The sequence below is a fragment of the Heterodontus francisci genome, chromosome 11 (assembly GCF_036365525.1).
Source record: "Heterodontus francisci isolate sHetFra1 chromosome 11, sHetFra1.hap1, whole genome shotgun sequence".
NCBI classification, from domain to species: domain Eukaryota; kingdom Metazoa; phylum Chordata; class Chondrichthyes; order Heterodontiformes; family Heterodontidae; genus Heterodontus; species Heterodontus francisci.
The window spans coordinates 51,550,797-51,570,528 of NC_090381.1; the positions used below are offsets into that span (position 1 = coordinate 51,550,797).

At 42.7% G+C, this 19,732-nt stretch overlaps 1 protein-coding gene across 3 annotated transcripts in view; it reads left to right on the forward strand.

Annotated features, from left to right (window-relative positions):
* Positions 1-19,732, forward strand: part of LOC137374872 (guanylate cyclase soluble subunit beta-2-like) — a 64,809-nt gene that overhangs the window by 21,662 nt on the left and 23,415 nt on the right. For 2 of the 3 annotated variants that reach the window (XM_068041439.1, XM_068041440.1), the window contains exons 6-9: positions 8,721-8,941; positions 10,177-10,288; positions 11,381-11,484; positions 18,026-18,242. In XM_068041439.1, coding sequence (XP_067897540.1) covers positions 8,721-8,941; positions 10,177-10,288; positions 11,381-11,484; positions 18,026-18,242 — 654 coding nt within the window. Of the gene's footprint in view, positions 1-2,773; positions 2,829-8,720; positions 8,942-10,176; positions 10,289-11,380; positions 11,485-18,025; positions 18,243-19,732 lie in introns of those variants that run through there. The other variant, XM_068041441.1, reaches the window with a different exon arrangement.

Genomic DNA, 19,732 nt, shown 5'->3' on the forward strand with positions numbered 1-19,732 from the left:
TTGTCCTGGGTGGTGTGGAGCTTTGAGTGTTGCTGGAGCTATACTCATCCAAGCAAGGGGAGAGTATCCCATTATACTCCTGACTTGTGCCTTGTAGATGGTGGACAGGCATTGGTGGACTCAGGAGGTGACATTGCTGATTGGCAGCCCATTATTCATCCCACCTGATTTTCATTTCCATTAACTTGAAGTTGAAAATCTAACCAGTACTGTTGATAGTTGAAGTGCTCACAACGCAAAGATAAATACGTTCAATTACCAGGTACTTAAACTTTATAGTTTGATTGTCATCCTAGGGAAAACTGCTATAAAGTTCCCTTATTAAAGCAAAACACACTTCAGGGAATGACTGCAGTCAACAACTGATGAAAATGTTAAAATGACAAATCAAACTGGGGAAGCTGCTGATACATATTCTGCAAATTTTTTTGTGAAACTGGAGTGATAGTACTGTAGAGGTTGTAGATCACTTATAAAACAAGGGAAACTCGCATGAGCCAGCAACAATACTTCAAGGCCTTGAAATTACACTGTGCAAACATAGCATACTATGCAATTCCTTTGTCTACCATTTTAATAGAGGTGTTTAAAATAAATGGGTTACCAGCTCTGTTAAAATATCAGATTAGTGAATTAGAGTCAGAGAGTTATACAGCACAGAAACAGGCCCTTTCGCCCATCATGTCCATGCTGGCCATTAAGCACCTATCTATTCTAATGCCATTTTCTAGCACTTGGCTCATAGCCTTGTATGCTATGGTATTTCAAGTGCTCATCTAAATACTTCTTAAATGTTGTGAGGGTTCCTGCCTCTACCACCCCTTCAGGCAGTGTGTTCCAGATTCCAACCACCCTCTGGGTGAAAAATGTTTTCCTCAAATCTCCTCTAAACCTCCTGCTCCTTACCTTAAATCTATGCCCCCTGGTTATTTATCCCTCCACTAAGGGAAAATGTTTCTTCCTATTTATCCTATCAATGCCCCTCATAATTTTGTATACCTCAATCAGGTCCCCCATCAGTCTTCTCTGCTCGAAGGAAAACAACCCTAGCCTATCCAGTCTCTCCTCTTAGCTGAAATGCTCCAGCCCAGGCAACATCCTGGTGAAATCCTCTGCACCCTCTCCAGTGCAATCACATCCTTCCTATAGTGTGGTGACCAGAACTGTACACAGTACTCCAGCTGTGGCCTAACTCGCGTTTTACACAGCTCCATCATAACTCCCTGTTCTTATATTCTATTCCTCGGCTAATAAAGGCAAGTATCCCATATGCCTTCCTAACCACCTTATCTACCTGTGCTGCTGCCTTCAGTGATCTCTGGACAAGTACATCAGGTCCCTCTGTACTTCCTCGGGTCCTACCATCCATTGAATATTCCCTTGCCTTGTTAGTCCTCCCAATATGCATCACCTCGCACTTCTCAGGATTAAATTCCGTTTGCCACTGCTCCGCCCATCCTACCAGTCCATCTATATCATTCTGTAATCTAAGGTATTTGAATGTGTTAATCACACTCTAATTTTAAGCAGCAAGTGCTCAAATGAGTGTTGATACTTTGGATTTTGAAGACAGCAGGAATGTGGTGGAGGAGGGTGGTGAAATGCTGAGTGAAAAAAAAGCGAAAGAAAGAGAAAAAATAATGGTAACCTTCATGACATTTTATGGTCTATCCAGTCCATTTTACTCCTAGAAAATAACATTCAAACTTATTGATAAAAGTATTCCATGCAGAGTGAATTAATGGGGACAGAGATTTTACCTTGAATTCATTTCCATTCAATTAACCTCATTATTACTGTTTGATGTTTTGGGCAAAGGGTTTCGAAGCATAAATTAGGAAGATCTTTTTGGTGTAACAAGATTACAGAAAATCAGTCTACGGAAGGTTTATACTATGTACAAAGCCTTCATTGAATTGCAGACATTTTCCAAAACTAACAGTTTTTCTATGTAAAACATGCAGCCATGGTACACAAGAGCATAAGCAAAGTCAGGAATTATAAAAGGTCAGTTAATCCACTAAAGTTCATCCCTCCAGAGTATTACTTCTCCCATCATGAATTCTAAATGATAACTAAATGGGGCATTTATTTTTTGCTGTGGTTTTATTTTTAGATTTGGTACATTTTACCATTCTTATAAATTGTATTCTGTGACAGACATTTATGTAAACAATATGGAAGTAACAATATCTGATCTCCTATCAAAACACCTTCAAAACATGCAACTTTCGACTGAATCCAATGTAAGTCTTACTCTTTCATGACACGCGAAGCAGATACAGTTGTCTAACATGGAGTTATCTGGCTCCTAAAATAAGAAAATAAAAGAATTACCATTGTACATTAACAACTTCAAAATGGTTCACCAGCACAACCAAGTTTTTAAACAAAATACAATAAAAATTAATATGCATCAGTAGGCTGGAAACAAAACAGAATTACTGAAACATGGAGAAAATAGTTCCACTTGCGGTTGAGACTAAAATTAGAGGCCATGAATATAAGACAGCCACTAATAAATCCAGAAGGGAATTTTGGAGAAACTTCTTTACCCAAAGAGTGGTGAGAATGTGGAACATGCTACCACAAGATGTGGTTGAGGCAAATAGCTTAAATATATTTAAGAAGAAGTTAGATAAACACATGAGGGAGAAAGAAATAAAGGGCATGTCGAGAGGGTTAGATGAAGGGGATGGCAAGAGGCTTGTGTGCATCATAAATGGCTGAATAGCCTGTTTCTGTGCTGCAGATTTGATGTAATGTGATTTGAACACAAAGATGAGAATTTTAAGATTGAGAAGATCCTGGACCAGGAGCCATTAAAGGTCAGCAAGTGTTGAGGTGATGAATGAATGAGACTTTGTGCAAGTCAGGTTATGGACAACAGAGTTTTGGCTGAGCTGTAGTTTACGGGGGATTAAAGCTGGGAGACCGGTCAGGAGAACATTTAAGTAGTTGAGTCTGGAGGTAACAAAAGCATGGATGAGGTTTTCAGCAACAGTGGGCTGAAGCAGAGGCGGAGATGGGTGATAATATGGAGGTCGAAGTAGGCAGTCTTGGTGGAAGAGTGGATACAGGGTTAGAAGCTCAGCTCAGGGTGAAATAGAATGCTGATGTTGCAAATAGTCTGTTTTAGAGTCAGACAGTGGCCTGAGAGGGGCTTGGAATTGGTGGCTAGAGAACAGAGTTTGTGGGACTAGCTGATTTGTTCTTGTTGAGTGTTGGCACAGACATGATGGGCTGAATGGCCTCCTTCTGTGCTCTAAACATTTTACAGTCTATGCAGTCAGTGTACTTATGAAATTTGACATGTTTTCGGATAATGGAACCAATAGGCAGCAGGTAGATGAGAAATAGGAGGGGGCCAAGGATAGATCCTTTGGAGACTCCATAGGAACAGTGCGGAAGAGGGAAGGGAAACCAATTTGGGGGATCCCCTGGCTAAAGCAGGATAAATAAGAATGGAACCAGAGGAGGTCTGCCCCACCCAGTTGCATGACAGAGAGGCACTGGAAGAGGATGGTGTGTTCAACTGTGTCAAAGGCAGTAGACAGATTGAGAAGGATGAAGAGGGAGAGTTTACCACGTCACATTCACATTGGATATAATTTGTGACTTTCTTAAGGGCTGATTCTGTGCTGTGGCATGGGTGAAAATCTGATTGGAAAGATTCAAGCATGGATTTGTGAGAAAGATAGGCATGGATTTGGGAGAGGAAAGGGATGTTTGAGATGGGGTGGTATTTTGCAAGGACAAATGTTTTTTTGAGGAGGGTGTGATGATGGAAGAGTTGAAAGGGAACGGGAAATAGCTGAGGAGAGGGAACCATGAACAATATCAGCTAGTACAAGGGCCAGTAAGTTGGATGGTCAGTAGTTTAGTGGGATTCGAGTCGAGAGAACAGGAGGTGGATCTCATGTACACAAGACAAGGAATGCGCAAAGCATGAGGGACGTTAGGAAACTACAAAAGGGTGTGAGTTCAGGATTAGGGCAGGGAAGGGATGTAACAAACACTAATAACATTTTGGAAACAAGCAGTTTGGCAGTATGTATTTCTTAAAATGTGGTTTTATTTGCAGTAATAACAAAAAAGACACAGTAAATCATTAACACATCTCAAGCAACTAATCAGCCACTTAAATACTTCAGCTCAGATTTTTTTGCAACTTTGAGATGGGTGATATACACCATAAATTTCACCATCTGGTGCATCAATCTCACTGTTGGAGTAGGCCATTCAAGCCTGTTCCACTATTCAATTAGATCATGCTGATCTGCATTTTAATTACATCTACCTGCCTTAGTTCTGTAACCCTTAACATCATTGCCTAACAAAAACTATCAATCTCCGTTTTAAAAGTTTCAGTTGATCTAGCTTCAAACAGCTTTTTGTGGAAGAGAATTCCAGATTCCATTGCCCTTTATATAAACAAATACTTCCTGACATTTTCGCTGAACTGCCTAGGTCTAATTTTAAGGTGATGCCCCTTTGTTCTGGATTCTCTCACCAGAGAAAATAGTTTCTCCCTATCATTCTTATCAAATTAATTAGATCACCCCTTAATCTTCAAAGCTCAAGGGAATACAGGCCTAGTCTATGCACCATGTCCTCATAATTTAGCCCTTTTAGTCCTGATATTATTCTGATGCATCTGTGCTGCACAGCATCTCACCTCCACCCCCGCCCCCCACCCAGCCCCCAACCACCCAGGCCAATATATCTTTCCTGAGGTGCAGCACCCAGTACTGAATGCAAGACTACATACGGGGTTTAACCAGAACTCGCTACAGATGTAATGTAACTTCCACCTCTTTGTATTCCCCTTTGAGATAAAGAGCAACATTCCATTATCCTTTTACATAATTTTTTGTACCTATCCACTAGCTTTTAGTGATTCCTGTATTTGGACCTCTAAATTTCTTTGCTTATCCTCAGTTCCTAGTTTATCACTATTCAGAAAATGCTCTAATCTATCACTTTTAGGTCCAAAGTGGATGGCTCCACAATTTCCCACATTGAATTCGATCTGCCAGTTTTGTCCCATATTTTCCTGCATTTCTACTTAGAATACACCACTGTGGGCAATTAGTGAATCAGAAACAGTGCTTTGGTCTTGTCGTTAATGGTGCAATTTCGTTGTTTTGGTGTTAATTGAAGCCTGAGCTCAACAGCAATGCTACACTACTGTCACATCGCCGTAACCTAGATTCTGATGTAGACTTCATTCCTGTACCTGAAATTGTAAATGAGCTCACCTATTTGTCAGCAGATTCTGCTCAGCTAGTGATTTAGGAAGTGCATCCTTCCCAGTTAGTGGCATGGTTGTTAGATACTTATATTAACTGATCTCTATACCCTATTAAATTGTTATGTTGAGCGAGTGTCCTCCAACCGTGGCAATTAGATTTAATAAAGAGTTTTTTTATACCAACTACTTGAGAACTAATTCTACTCAAAGAATTAGATCTAGATCAAAGTTGAATGCCGGTAATGGTTATTAGCATTTGGAAGCATACTCTGCTGTATGTTGCCATTTTGTGCAATCATTGCAATTTTTTGCTACTATTGGGGATTAGGAAAGAATTGGGATCCTTGAATTCCATTTCAAAATCAAATGTATGTAAACAGTAAAAGTTACATGTTCAACTAATCAACAATTAAGTTTTGTGTCTAGAATAATTTTCAGTAATAAATTAAGACTTCAAATTATTAATGAAAGCAAAGGTTAGGGGTTAGGTGTGCCTGCAGGGTGTAAAATACCTCCTGTAACTGGTTAGTAATATAAAGTCTTGATCAGCAAACATATTTAGCAAGTCATTTAATAGCAGCCAGTGAACGAGTTAATAAATTACTTGGCTGCCTGGCCACTAGCACCATTATTCTTCAGTACACTTGATAGCAGAGTGAAAATTGGGATATATTATGATCATTATTCATTCCAATAAGGGGTACAGAATCACAGAATCACTACAGTGCAGAAGGAGGCCATTTGGCCCATCGTGCCTGCACTGGCTCTCTGAACGAGCAATCCACTCAGTTCCATTCCCCTGCCTTCTTCCCATAACCCTGCTCATTCTTCCTTTTCATTTAACAGTCTAATTCCCTTTTGAATGCTTCAATTGAAACTGCTTTCACCACACTCTCAGGTAGTGCATTCCAGACCTTAACCACTCGCTGCATGAAAAAGTTTTTCCTCATGTCATTTTTGCTTCTCTTACCAAATACTTTAAATCTGTGCCCTCTCATTCATGATCCTTTCATGAGTGGGAACAGTTTCTCTCTATCTACTCTGTCCAGACTCCTTATGATTTTGAATACCTCTATCAAATCATCTCTTGGCCGCCTTTTCAAGGAAAACAGTCCTAACTTCTCCAATCTATCATCATAACGACGTTCCTCATCCCTGGAACCATTCTTGTGAATCTTTTCTGTACTCTCACGTCTTTCCTAAAGTGCGACGCCAAGAACGGGACATAATACTCCAGCTGAGGCCGAACTAGTATCTTATACAAGTTCAACATAACTTACTTGCTCTTGTACTCTATGTACCTATTAATAAAGCCCAGGATACTGCATGCTTTATTAACTGCTCTCTCAACCTGTCTTGCCACCTTCAATGACTTATGCACATACACACCCAGGTCTCTCTGCCTCTGCACCCCCTTTAGAATTGTACCCTTTATTTTATATTGTCTCTCCATGTTCTTCCTACCGAAATGAATCACTTCGCACTTCTCTGCATTGAACTTCATCTGCTACCTGTCTGCCCATTCCACCAACTTGTCCGTCCTTTTGGAGTTCTACACTATCCTCCTCACACTTCACAATGCTTCCAAGTTTCGTATCAAACTTTGAAATTGTGTCCTGTACACCAAGGTCTAGGTCATTAATAGATATCAGGAAAAGCAAGGGTCCCAACACTGACTCCCAGGGAACTCCACTACAAACCTTCCTCCAGCCCCAGAAACATCCATGAACCACTACTCTTTGTTTCCTGTCACTCAGCCAATTCCATATCCATGTTGCTACCATCCCTTTTATTCCATGAGCTATAACCTTGCTCACAAGTCTGTTGTGTGGCACTGTATCGAGCACCTTTTGAAAGTCCATCAATAGCACAATGATAACATTGCCCTCATCAACCCTCTCTGTTACCTCCTCAAAAAACTCCAGCAAGTTATTTCCAATAATTACCTTCTGTTTTTGACAAGGGTAAAGCTGGGCATTGCTTATCGAGTGAGATAATTAATGGCACATGTCACTTATTCCATAATTTCCACTATCTTTGCATCATTCAAAGATGCCTATGACATAGATGCAAGTCCCCAGGAAAATCTGGGCCTTGAAGTCAGCTGTACAGTTTTGTGGTAAGTCATTAAATGGCCCAGAACCTGTTGAAAAAAATAATGTTGTGTTGGCGATATACGCCACTATTAATATGCAAATCATCCAGAAACTTTTGATGAGAAAAACAACCCGTGAATTGCAAATCGCCACAAGTTGCTGGGCAATTTGCAACGCTGTGCCATTATCTTTGCGAAAACAGCATCTTGCCCTTAACATTCATGACTAACATGACTTTCATGACATTGCTGCAATTGTATATTAATTTCACATTAATTGCCTATTATACTCACCACAGAAATTTAAGCCCAGTAATTAAAAGAGTAAGTACCCTTTTAACAATGTGATAATTATTAATAACTACCAACACCCTCCCTTGCCCAGAAAGTAAAATTAAAAATATAGAGTCTCATTCCTTCAGGTTGTGAAATGTTGATGGAGATTTAAAATGTTTTTCAATTTGCTGGTTTCTGAGTTACCAGAATTTGTATTTTTTTCTTACTTTTCCTTGCTATATCCTTTTTCTCTTAATCAAATCTTTCTTTCTGTCTCTTTGTTGCTCTTCTTGCACCTAAGTTGACATTGAATTCACCCACTCGAATCCATTCTCTTTCTCAGCCCTTCCCCTATTTCTTTCTTAATCCTTTAATCTCATTGGCTGTACCTTTGTTCACCAGATGCCCTCTTGCCCTCACCACATTGTTACCAGCTTGCACATCCAGCAACTTTGTGAGCAAAACATTTCTGAGCTGAAGGGTCCAGGAGCATATCTAACTATTAGGGCATGCTGTGAAATGTTCTGCTCAAGCACATTCTGGGCCAATGAAAATTGAATAAAAACCAAAGGGGGGGGATTTGGGACTAGCTGGTAAATTTCAACTTCCTGTTCTAAAGTTTCCAGAAGCCATTGCTATATTATGGTGCTTGACTGCCAACCAAACCTGTGATGCAACATGAAGGATACAGTGCTGAAAATACTTCTTAAAATTCTTTGCCAGTTTATTGTTGTTGCCCTTCTACAAGATCTGACTGGTTCATCTCAGATCCATAATGACTCTCTGGTTGGAATTTCAGTTTATGCAGTCCTTCTTCTCAGATTACAACGTATATTTTTAATGGACTGTAAAGGAAATAAATGTGCATTTTTTAATACTGTAAGCATACTTAAATTCAGGTTATGTAATATATGATGAAAGTACCTGCACTACTTTCATTGGGACTTGCTTTCTAAATACATCATCTAAGTAATCTCATTAACAATTTTTAGGTTATTTTCCATATAGGATGGAATTTCTTTTTTTTTTTCAGTTTTAATAGTGAACACACGTAACCTCCACAACATTAAATATGAATCCATTTATCTTTAATAGGCATACTTGGAGCAGTAGCTATGGACTTTTTTAACAGTGAAATCACAATGGAAATTGTGAGCCAGATGGAAGAGGAGGAACGAACGGGTAAAAAGGAGCATGTTGTTTTTCTGGTAACTCAGAAACCAGCATATTCACATAAACGACGTAGCAGATTGCCTGCAAAGCCGCAGTATCTGTCTGATACACACAAACAAAGTGAAAAACAGTTAAATAAACTGGTATGTTGCAACGTTTAAATTTTCATACTACTATGGTATGGTAATAGCTATAAGAACTGGCAAGTCCCCCAAGTTTCCAGTTTGAGCCCCTCCTCTTCCACATGTACATGATGCCTATCGGCAACATCATCCACATGGGGCCAGTTTCTAAATGTACCCAGTTCTACTTCTCCATCACTTCTCTTGATCCCTTCACTGCCACTGTGCTGTTAGATTGCTTCTCCAACATCCAGTCTTGAATGAGCCACAATTTCCTCCAACTGGAAAGATCAAAGCCATTGTCTTCAGCAGCGCCACAAACCGTACATTTGCGATCAACTCCATCCGGCTCCTCATCCACTGTCTTAGGCTGAACCAGACTGTTTGCAAAATAGTCATTCTATTTGACTCTTGAGCGAATTTTAAACCCTATAATCCTCTCTAATGCAAGGTTTACTTGCACCTTAGTATCATTGCCTACTTTTGCCTCTACTTCTGTTGCTGACACCCTCATCCATATCTCTGTAACCCTGACTCAATTATTTCAATGATTTCTTCATCAGTCGCCCATCCTCCACCCTCTGTAAATTTCAGCTGATCCACAATTCTGCTGCCTGTATCCAATGCTCCCATACAAAGCCTGTCACTAATTCCCTGTTCTTGCCAACCTACTTTGACTCCCAATTCCTTAATGTCTCAAATTTTAAATTTTTATCCTTATGCTTAAATCTTTCTGTGACCTCTTCCCATCTCTATAATCTCCTCCAGCCCTACAATGCCATTCCTGGACTAATTGTTCCTATCACTCTGTTATCTTTTGCATCTACCTCACTCTACCACATCCCCACCCTCACCTTAACACTACCAATGGTAGCCGCACCTTCAGCTGCCTAGGCCCAAAGCTTCGAAATTCCCTCTTTAAACTCTTCTGCCGCTTCAGTTCCTTTTCCTACTTTAAAACCTTCCTTAATATCTACCTATTTGAATAAGGCTTTGGTTGCCCCTCCAAATACATCTCCCTCTGAATCAGCATCCATTTTTTCTTCTGGTTCCATGAAACACATGTAGATTTTATTTTTATTTTTACATTATTAGTACTATATAAATGCAAAACTGTTGTTGGCCTCAAAGAGATACAATTTAACTTTATAAATACAGATTGGTTAAATATTGAACTTTGTGTAGTACATACATAAGTAGACAAAGGCTAAATAAAAATGCTTTAAATACATATAAAATAATATCTTGTGTTTCAGGATTTGGAAAGAGCAATGAACAGGATTAGAAACAGAGCGTGTTGTGTCTCTGGATCCCCTGTCAGGAAAAATCACTGGGAAACAGTTCGTGGGATTGTCCGATTGGGAAAAGGTAACCTTTGGAGCATTTCCAAAATTGATCGAGATGATTTATGACAACAAAAGGACTCAAAGCCTACAATTTTGCAGCATTTTATTTTCCATGATTAGAATTTTACACCCCACTCAGGAGTGGGCTGGAGGCAGGGGGGTTTAAAATTGAGTGGGAGGTGGAGTGGGGGGGGTGGGGGGGGGTGCCGTTCCCGTCGCCCTCCTGCCCCTGCTGCAATTTTACAAGGGGCAGCGGTTGTAAGAACTGGCTCACCAGCCCCAGGCCAATCAAGGCCCTTAAGTGGACAATTAACTGCCATTTAAGGGCTTCCTCCTGCCACCGCTGGTATATTACCAGCAGCGGGCAGGCAGCTCAGGCCCCCCCAGGAGGTCGCTCAGTAAAACCTGGCGGCCTCCTTGCAAGCTGGGGGGTGGGGGGGTCCCTCCTGAACGGGCACCCTATGCCCATGGAGGAGCCCCCTCCATAGCCCAACCGTCCCCGTTGAACTACAATCCGGCCCCCACTCCCTCAACCGAACCCCCACTTGCCTTGCGGGGGCCCAGCCAATTGTCCCTGCGAGGCGTTACAAACTTACCTTTTTTCTGGAGCCGGCGTCCCTCTTGCTCCCAGCAGTGGCCACTGCTCCTGGTGGTGCTGCTGGGACTGAGAGCTGCCGGCCCGCTGATTGGCCGGCTGCTCTTGGAAGCTGGACTTCCTGCCTCAGAGGGGCGGTAGCCCCCCCTGAGGCCAATTGAGGGCCTGGGCCATGTAAAAGCATAGCGTGGCTTCCAGGTGCAGCGGAGGCGGGCTCGCCCATCGACTTTTTGGCTGGTGGGCGGGACATCCCACCCAACATAAAATTCCATTCCATTTGTCAAAAAGCATTGTTGCAAAGTATGAGCACATAAGGTGCAGTAACAACTTCCATTTAGTTGGGAAACGAACACCTGTCAGTTCCATGTGCACATTTTTCTGCGTAATAATTTTGTTAAATGCCTAAACAATTTTGTAAACCTGTAATTGTAAATCCAAACATCTACTGGTCATATTTCACATTAGTCGCATGAATATAAAAGTATGGAATCATACATTATATTTTGCTTTCCTTCATAGGAAAACTGTTAAGAGGGTTTGAACCAGCCTACCCTGACAGACTGTGGGTTGATATAAAAACATTTTGTAATTCTTTTCCTTTTCACATTGTCTTCAACGAAGAGGTGGGTCTTCAGTCTATTTTTTCTTTTAAAATTTGTTATAGACATACCAGGGCCTGTGTAAATGACAATTTAAATGTATTTTTCACTCCGTTCTTGCCTTTCTTTTCTGAAAACATTGGCTTCTTGCTGGGATAGGTCCCATGTGTGTTGAGTACTATAATGTAACTTAACTAAATGTCCATTTTCATGCTCAAGCCTTGATAGCAAATGTTGACAGCCTATTTGGCCATCAGAGCAATAATCAAACCTGTACTCATGCAGGAATCACTGGACTGCAATAAAGATTGGTAACCTGACTTTTCTTTTTAGCCTAGCCCAAGGTTTTTGAGGAAAACCTCAGGCATGAACCTGGGACCTTCCTTCTAGGAACATAGGACTTAGGACCAGTAGGCCATTCAGCTCCTTGAGCCTGCTCCACCATTTGACAAGATCATGGCTGATCTGGTTGTGGTCTCAACTCCACGTTCCTGTCTGTCCCCCATAACCCTTGACACCCTTGTTTATCAAAAATCTATCTAACTCAGCCTTGAATACCATGGTGGGAGGATATTGCCTTGATATGTCGAAAAGGTAAATAAGGCTTTTAAATTGCTAATTGTGAGTTATTTTAAGGGGGTTTCTCAATTTTCCAGAAACTGCACGGGAACCATGCGACTTCATAGCCTCTCCAGGTATATGGATGCAGCAAGCAAGTGGGAGCTCAGTGCTGGCTTCACTTGGCAGCCATCAAGTGAGCCAGAGTAGCTTGGCAAGGAGGATGGAGCCACACGGGCATCAGATATCACTGTCAGGAGTGTGGGCAAAGGTGCCAACATTGCAGGAGCATTCTGCTAGAGTGCCATCTGGGAACTGGCACTTGTGTGGATTAAACAAGGAAGAAGAGGGTTTGGGGTGAGGTGGGTAGAAGAGGCATCTGGGTCAGAGGCCCTTGAAACTGAGAGTGCCCACCTGCCATGGGCAAAGTTCACTCAGGAAGAGGGACCTCTAGTGAGGAGGGGCAGCAGAGAGGGAGAGAGCTGCAGTCACAGGCAGCGAAACAACAGCAACCTCAGGGCCAACAGGAACACCAGTTTCGGGTGGAGAAGCAGAAGAAGGGTGCAAAGTTGAATACGGGCAGCCTCCTGCGCACAGACGAGGATACCCTGCAGTGAGTGTCTACCATCAGAGACTGAGCTACCATTAAAAGGTCGAGTGACAGTGTCACCAAAGACTGTGCCTCACCAGGGAGGCCGTCACAGATCTGTGTGCCATGATGGTGGACAAATTGAATCTCAATGGTGGTGCTGGCCACCCAATGCCAGTGGTGTCGAACGTCACTATGGCACTGAGCTTTTATGCGTCTGGTTCTTTCCAGGGATCCACTGGAGATATGTGTGGGATCTCCCAGTCTGTGGCACATCGATATGTCAAGGTGGTAACTGATGCCCTGTTTAGGAGGGCTAGCTAATACATTTTCGCACCAATCTGGACAGTCAGTCTGAGTCAGCCATCGGTTTCAGGGCCATCACTGGATTTCCCCAGATGCAGGTTGTCATCGACTGCACGCATGTGGCCATCAAGGTTCCCACATGCCAGCCAGCAGTCTTCAACAACAAGAAGAACTTCCGCTCACTCAATGTACAGCTGGTCTGCGACTACCGCAGATGGATCTTGTAGGTGTGTGCACAATTCCCTGGAAGCAGCCATGACAACTACATAGTTCAGTTCCAGGTGCCTGAGCTTTTCACTCCCACCGCATGCCTTCAAGGATGGTTTCTGGGAGACAAGTGTTGACCACTAAAGAGATGGCTGCTTATTCCTGAGAGGAACCCAAGTATGGATGCAGAGGAAAAAAAAACACCTGCCACGGGGCAACCCGAGAGACTATCCAGCAGGCCGTAGGTCTCCTGAAGATGTGATTCAGGTGTCTAGATCGATCCGGTGATGCCCTTCAATATGTGCAGCAAGGCTCTTATGTATCATGGTGGTCCCACTGTGCTCTACACTACCTGGTGCTGCAGAGGGGGGAGGCGTTGAACAGTGAGGATCTAGTGGAATGCGATGCCTTCTACAATGATGAGGGTGTGCAGGAAGCTGCTGACCAGGTGATGCATCATGAAGAACCCCAGGGACCACAGGAAATACGCAGTGACATACACACAAGGGAGGCTCAGGATGTACTAACATACAGACATGTTTCAGATGACCCTTGCTACCTGATCCTTCCATTCCAATAAAGCTTCACCTTTCTGCTGCACTGTTGCTGTTTCCTTCATTTAACATCCCATGGCTCTGCGCCCAGTGACACCTCAATCTCCGGCATGGGAAAAGCACATGGTTTGGCCCCTCCAAGCCGGGCCTAGGGGTGAGCCAGAGTGCTCCTGAAGTCCCAGAGGGCCGCACGTAATGGAATGAGATGTTGCCACAACACACTACACCTTTACAGCACATAAAAAAAACAGAAGGAAGCTGTAAGTCTTTAACAATGTTTCCACCCGTGAACCCCGAGTGCAGCTACATGCTCTTCTTCAATCTCTTTCATGTGCTCCTACATGGTGCTGTCCTGCGCTGTCAGCTGAGGTGGAGGCAGGCTGCTGATCTATCTTCTCCCTGGTTTGGGATTACTGTGGCGGCTGTCCTCTGGCTGTCTGAGGCCTGGAGGACCCCGGCATGCACACGTGCAGGAGTCTGCTGTGTCTTTGTGGCTACATGAGCCCGCAGAGGGCTTGAGAAGCTGCTGCCCACACCAGGAGGAGCCCTCAGATGCAGAAGGCAGCCTCTCCTCCTCCCTTACAAGGCACACTTGTACCTCCCTGCTGACCTGCGTAGTCTGAAGACCTGGCAGCAAAGCCACATGCCAAGTCTCCCTCGCACCCAGCTATTGATGCAAAGGCTCATGGGCTCGATGATGGTGTGCAGGTCTGCTCGCATCTCCAGCATCCACTGAGTGGTCTGCTGCATCTGGGTCTCCATGAGGGTCGCCAATCTCTCGATGGAGGAAGCCACATATGCAGAGGAGAGAGAAATGGCAGCACTTACATCCTGGAGGTACTCCTCCACTGTCTGAACCAGGGTGTGCATACTCTCTGGAATCTCCACCAGATCTTCATGCATCTCACACTGTATTTCCAACATCTGCCACCTTACTGCCGACTCCAGAAGCACATTATCAGCCTCAGGCTCAGCTTCAACTTGGCATGCCACATTCACAGAATCACAGAATAATACAGCGCAGAAGAGGCCCTTTGGCTCATCAAGTCTGCATCGATGCATTAAAGACACCTGACCTGTCTACCTAATCCCATCTGCCAGCACTTGGCCCATAGCCTTGAATGTTATGACGTGCCAAGTGCTCATCCAGGTACTTTTTAAAGGATGTGAGGCAACCCATCTCTATCACCCTCCCAGGCAGTACATTCCTCCGACTGTCAGTGGCCTCAGCTGTCACAGCCTCCGTCAGCTGCCCAAGTGTGTCTGTGGTGTGCACACCAGGTTGTGACCCCGCGAACGGATACCTATCGACATGACAAAATATCTGTGCTAGTGGACGATGCGGGGGAATGATGTGACGGTGCACCCTCTGAGGTCCCCTCCTCCTCCTTAGAGGTGATGGCTGTCCACCACTCACAGCAGCTGTCTGCTCTTGTTGCTGACCTGTGTAAGAAAAAAGCTAGATTAAAGGGTTTTGCACTTCCCATCACATCCTTCCAACTGCTCCTACTATGGAGATACATGTGTCCAGTGTGTTACGACCAATGGCTCAAGTCAAAGCCCCCAGGAAGAAACGCACCATTGATTCAGTCCTGTCCCTCCACAGATCATCTAACATATAATTTTAAACTTTCCAAATTAAAGAAAGACCCAGCCAAATTGTACCATCTATTAACCCCCAAATGAGGCTAACCAAACCAAGTGGCTTTAAATCAACAAATGAACTGTTTAATTAGAAAAACTACATTCTTAAAGACTACTAAGATATAAACAACATTTAAAATAGAAAGAAATTAGAGTCCTTGCATATTTACGCTGCTTCCAAAGTGAAATCTTCCAATGTGGAATAATCCAAGGTTGCTTGAAGTCTTCACAGACGTCCGATGGGGTGAAAAAAGGTTCTTCATCAGTAGAACAGTCCATAGTCTATTTCAGTAATTGAATTGATGCTCTTCTTTTCCAGTGATGAATTTCAACAACTACAGTTCAGTAGTTAAAGGAATTTGGTTACTTCCTTTTAAGAAATTATTCTGGCTTGACATCCGAATTCTGACAGTATAATAAATAGGATTTAAATAAACCAAGAGAGAGCTCTCATTTCCTTCAGTATATGCTGGTCCAGCTGTCTGTCTGTATATCAAAGCCAATTTTTCAACTAGTTTCAAATGTCAATCAGCAATAGTATATCTCATATATCTTTGGTCCTGAGTGGCTGTATCCTATGGCAACGAGAATGTACTCTTTGAATCACAGTCTCTAAGTGGCTGTATCCCGGGGCAACAAGAATGCATTCTTTGACTCAGTCTATGAAGCTTGTTGCCTTAAAGCAGTAATGCTCTTTTTCCAGCCTTAAAGGCACACCGCATTCTTCCCAAAAAAAACTACAGGATCATAACAAGTGGAGGTCACAGGAGCACTTTGCCTCATGCTCACCAAAGGCTCCCTTGTGCCCGTCCATGAGGCTACTCACTCTTGTGACTGCACTCCTGTCTCACCATCTGCAATGGAGCAGCCACCGTGCTGCCTTGCCAATTCCAATGCTGCCTTATCGGTGTCAGGGTAGCTAAGAAGGGGACCCCACCACCAGTCTGTGCCCTTTTCCCTGAGTTATGCACTCTTATTTCCTGCAGGCACAAAGATGAATAATATCAGTCACCCAACAAGACAAGTACAACGCCTAAGCTGGTGGCAGCCTAGCTGTCCATGATGGGGGCACACGAATACCTCCTGCATGCAACCACTCTGGAGGACCTTGCTACATGACATTGACACATGAGTGCCCATTGCTGGGATACAGCCATGTCTCTGACATGCTGCCTGACCCCATTGCCACCGACTGGGTGGGCATTCCCTCTCCACCAAATCACTCTTACGTGTTGCCACATTTAAGCCCCTAAGGGAAGTGAGTGTGGAGCACTCAGCTTGGCTGAACAAACACTGCTAATGGCAGTGCAACCAGATCTATGGATGAACCCATGACTGCTGATCTCCTCAGCGAACTTCATCCAGGCTTGCTTGGTCAGGCAGGCTGGTCTTCTACCGATCCTGGGGAAGAGGACCTCCTGCCTTTCCCAGCCTGCCTCCAGGGAGGCATCACTGAACTATGGAACCAGCTGCGATCTTCCTTCTGCCATGTCTTCAGATGCCTTCTTCCTCAGGTCTTCAGTGTGGTTGATATTGAAGGCAGCAGTATTGTTCAATGCAGCTCAGTTGTTCAATGAAGCATTGATATTCAATTCAGCAGAGTTCAACAAAAAAGCAGTGATATTCAACGGATACAGGCAGCCCTTTAATTACGGTGCCAGCACCTCCAGTGGCATCTCCTCACTGCCCACGCCTGCCGGTTGTTAATTGGCCTGTATCCTCAAGATTTCTTCCTCCCGGTAGCTCACTTCACAAATGGCAGCAGCAACGTAGGGACCTCAGGATTATCCCCAAAATCCAGCCCATAGAAGCACTTGTTCACACAAAGGGCGATAGAAGTTTGGAACTCTATTCTGCAAATGGCAATTAATGCTAAATCAATTGTAAATTTTAAGTTTGAAATTGAGAGCTTTTTCTTATCCATAGGTATTAAGGTTCATGGGGCAAAGGGCTGGGTATATGGAGTTGGGTTGTAGATCAGTCACGATGTCATTGAATGGTAGACCAGGTTTGGGGGTTAAATAGCCTACTCTTGTTCCTAAATTCCTATAATCCAGCCTTCTCAGGAGAAAACTGAATCAATATTAGGAACGTACTTATCCTATTAACTGAAATGTATTTAATTCACCTACTTCATCAGTGTTCTATTATCATGTACAACTAGTTTTGCATGCTTTCCAAATTGGATACTTTTAACCATTTTGAATTACAAAGTTGTATTTGCATATATAAAAATAGCAGATACGGTATCACAAGAACACACTTGTCTTGTAATTGGATTAATTAGTTACTGCCAATGCATTTCCTTAAAATATCATATACAATTAAGTCCTTAAATTGGAATTAGATATTTTAATTGAGGATGTATTTATACCTCAATTGTAATTCTGGGCAAAATGTGTATAAACACATTTAAATCTGGAGCCAGGACTTAGTTTGATAATGGAGTGAATCAGGAACCACCACATACTAATACTAAACATGTAGTGTAAGTATAGTCTTGCTCAAAAATTAATGCTGCGTCTGGTTTGAAAGCAGATGAAAAGCTTTCCAAAAGGTAACAATTATCAACCCCATATAATTCAACAACAGAAAATGTCTTGGCTCCCAATATTGTGCATTGCAAGCAGATGATTCACTTTATTTATTGGGAAAATGTTGATTACTGAAATGTTTTGTGCTCAACACTTGGTCTTGGTCTTTTAAGCTTAGGGTAAAACAAGCAGGGATAAATATACAGAAGATAGTCCCAGGTCTTCAGACAATGGACATCCGACTTGACGAATATTTCACCATTGTTCACCCGGAAGTAACATTCAAAATATCAAGTGTGCGGAAATTCATTAATAGCCAATTTGTGTTAAGAACAAAACGGGAAATGATGCCAGAATCATGGAAGCATCGTCCAATGCTGGAACTAAGAGGTGTGTTAGAAATGAGGCAACTTCTGAAATGGGGTGTATATATATATCAAAAGTGAAATATAGGTTGCAGTACAAAAATAATAGGAAAAAGTCTGGAATTGCAAACATTCACTGTAACAATATTATTTCTTCCATTGTCCAGCTTGCACAATTCTGTTCTTACCTATCCAAATACAGCCAATGCTCCAACAGCAATTACTCCACCCAATGGAATTTCAAACCAATTGCCAAAAAGAAGCTTCTTTTATAGATAGTTATGAATAATTAAAACTAAGGTTATTGTTTGATTCTTTTATTTTGTTGAATTAGTGTTAATGATCTCATCAGGGAAGTGGTTTCAAGGAGCTATGGAGACCCAGAAAAGAGAACAAAATTGAATTCGCATTCAAAGAGTTAGTTATAAATCCATGACATTGAGCATCAGCTGTGTACATGCATAAATTCAGCAGTCCTGCACAGTGAATTCCACATCCCTTCTGAACCAGTATCCTAATATAACTTAAAAATATTTTTAAAAAACAACCAAATAGGAAGAACAAAAGAAAAAGGGCATTTACCATAATTCTGTGCAATGCATTTTTTAAAGGCTCACTAACTTTAAATCAAAAAATATGAAACAAAAAACTCCCTGAAAAGTCAAATACATTAGATATTATACACCTAACATGGAAAAACAACATCAGTTCTTTATTTAAGCTAATAATACACAACTCCATTTATCCTCTCAATGTTTGCCTCCATGCCATCAGACTGCTTATTTGGCATCAAAAATTGGATGAGTCATCTTCCTCAAGCACAACATCAAGAAGACCAAAGCCATAGTTTTCGATCTCTGTCACAAACCCCTCCCCCAGCCATGATCTCAGGCTGATCCAGACTGCCCATAATCTTTGCACCCTGTTCAATTTCGAGCCAAGCTTTAAACCTCACATCCTATCCATCATCAAGACCACTTATGGCCACCCATAAAACGTTGCCTGCCTCCACCCTTACCTCAGCCATTCCACCACTGAAACCTGAAACACTTATGCTTTTGTGACATCAGACTCAATTATTGTAGCACTTTCCTAGTTGGCTCCCCATCCAATGCCTTCCAACTAGTCCCAAATAATGCTGCACATAACCTGTCCTGCACCCTGTCCCACCTGTCCATCTCCCTTGCTCTTTGCTGGTTATATGGCCTCCTGATCTAATGTGTTAAATTCAAAATCCTTGCTCATAAATTCCTCCATTGCCTTCCACCACCATATCACTACAATCTCCTCTAGCCTTGTATCCTCTTCTAAACACAATAAGGGGAAAACTAGATAAGGCTCGAAAATGGGCGCGTAGTTTGCAACGTGCAATTAACCCATGCCCGTTCATTGCGATCCAGGCAGCGTCCACACTTCATGCTGCCTGCTAATTTGAATGGCAGCATTTAGCACAGCACTAAGCGGGCTGCTGAGTGGCTGCACACATCAGCAGGGGGCCCAAGCTCGTGCAAGGCT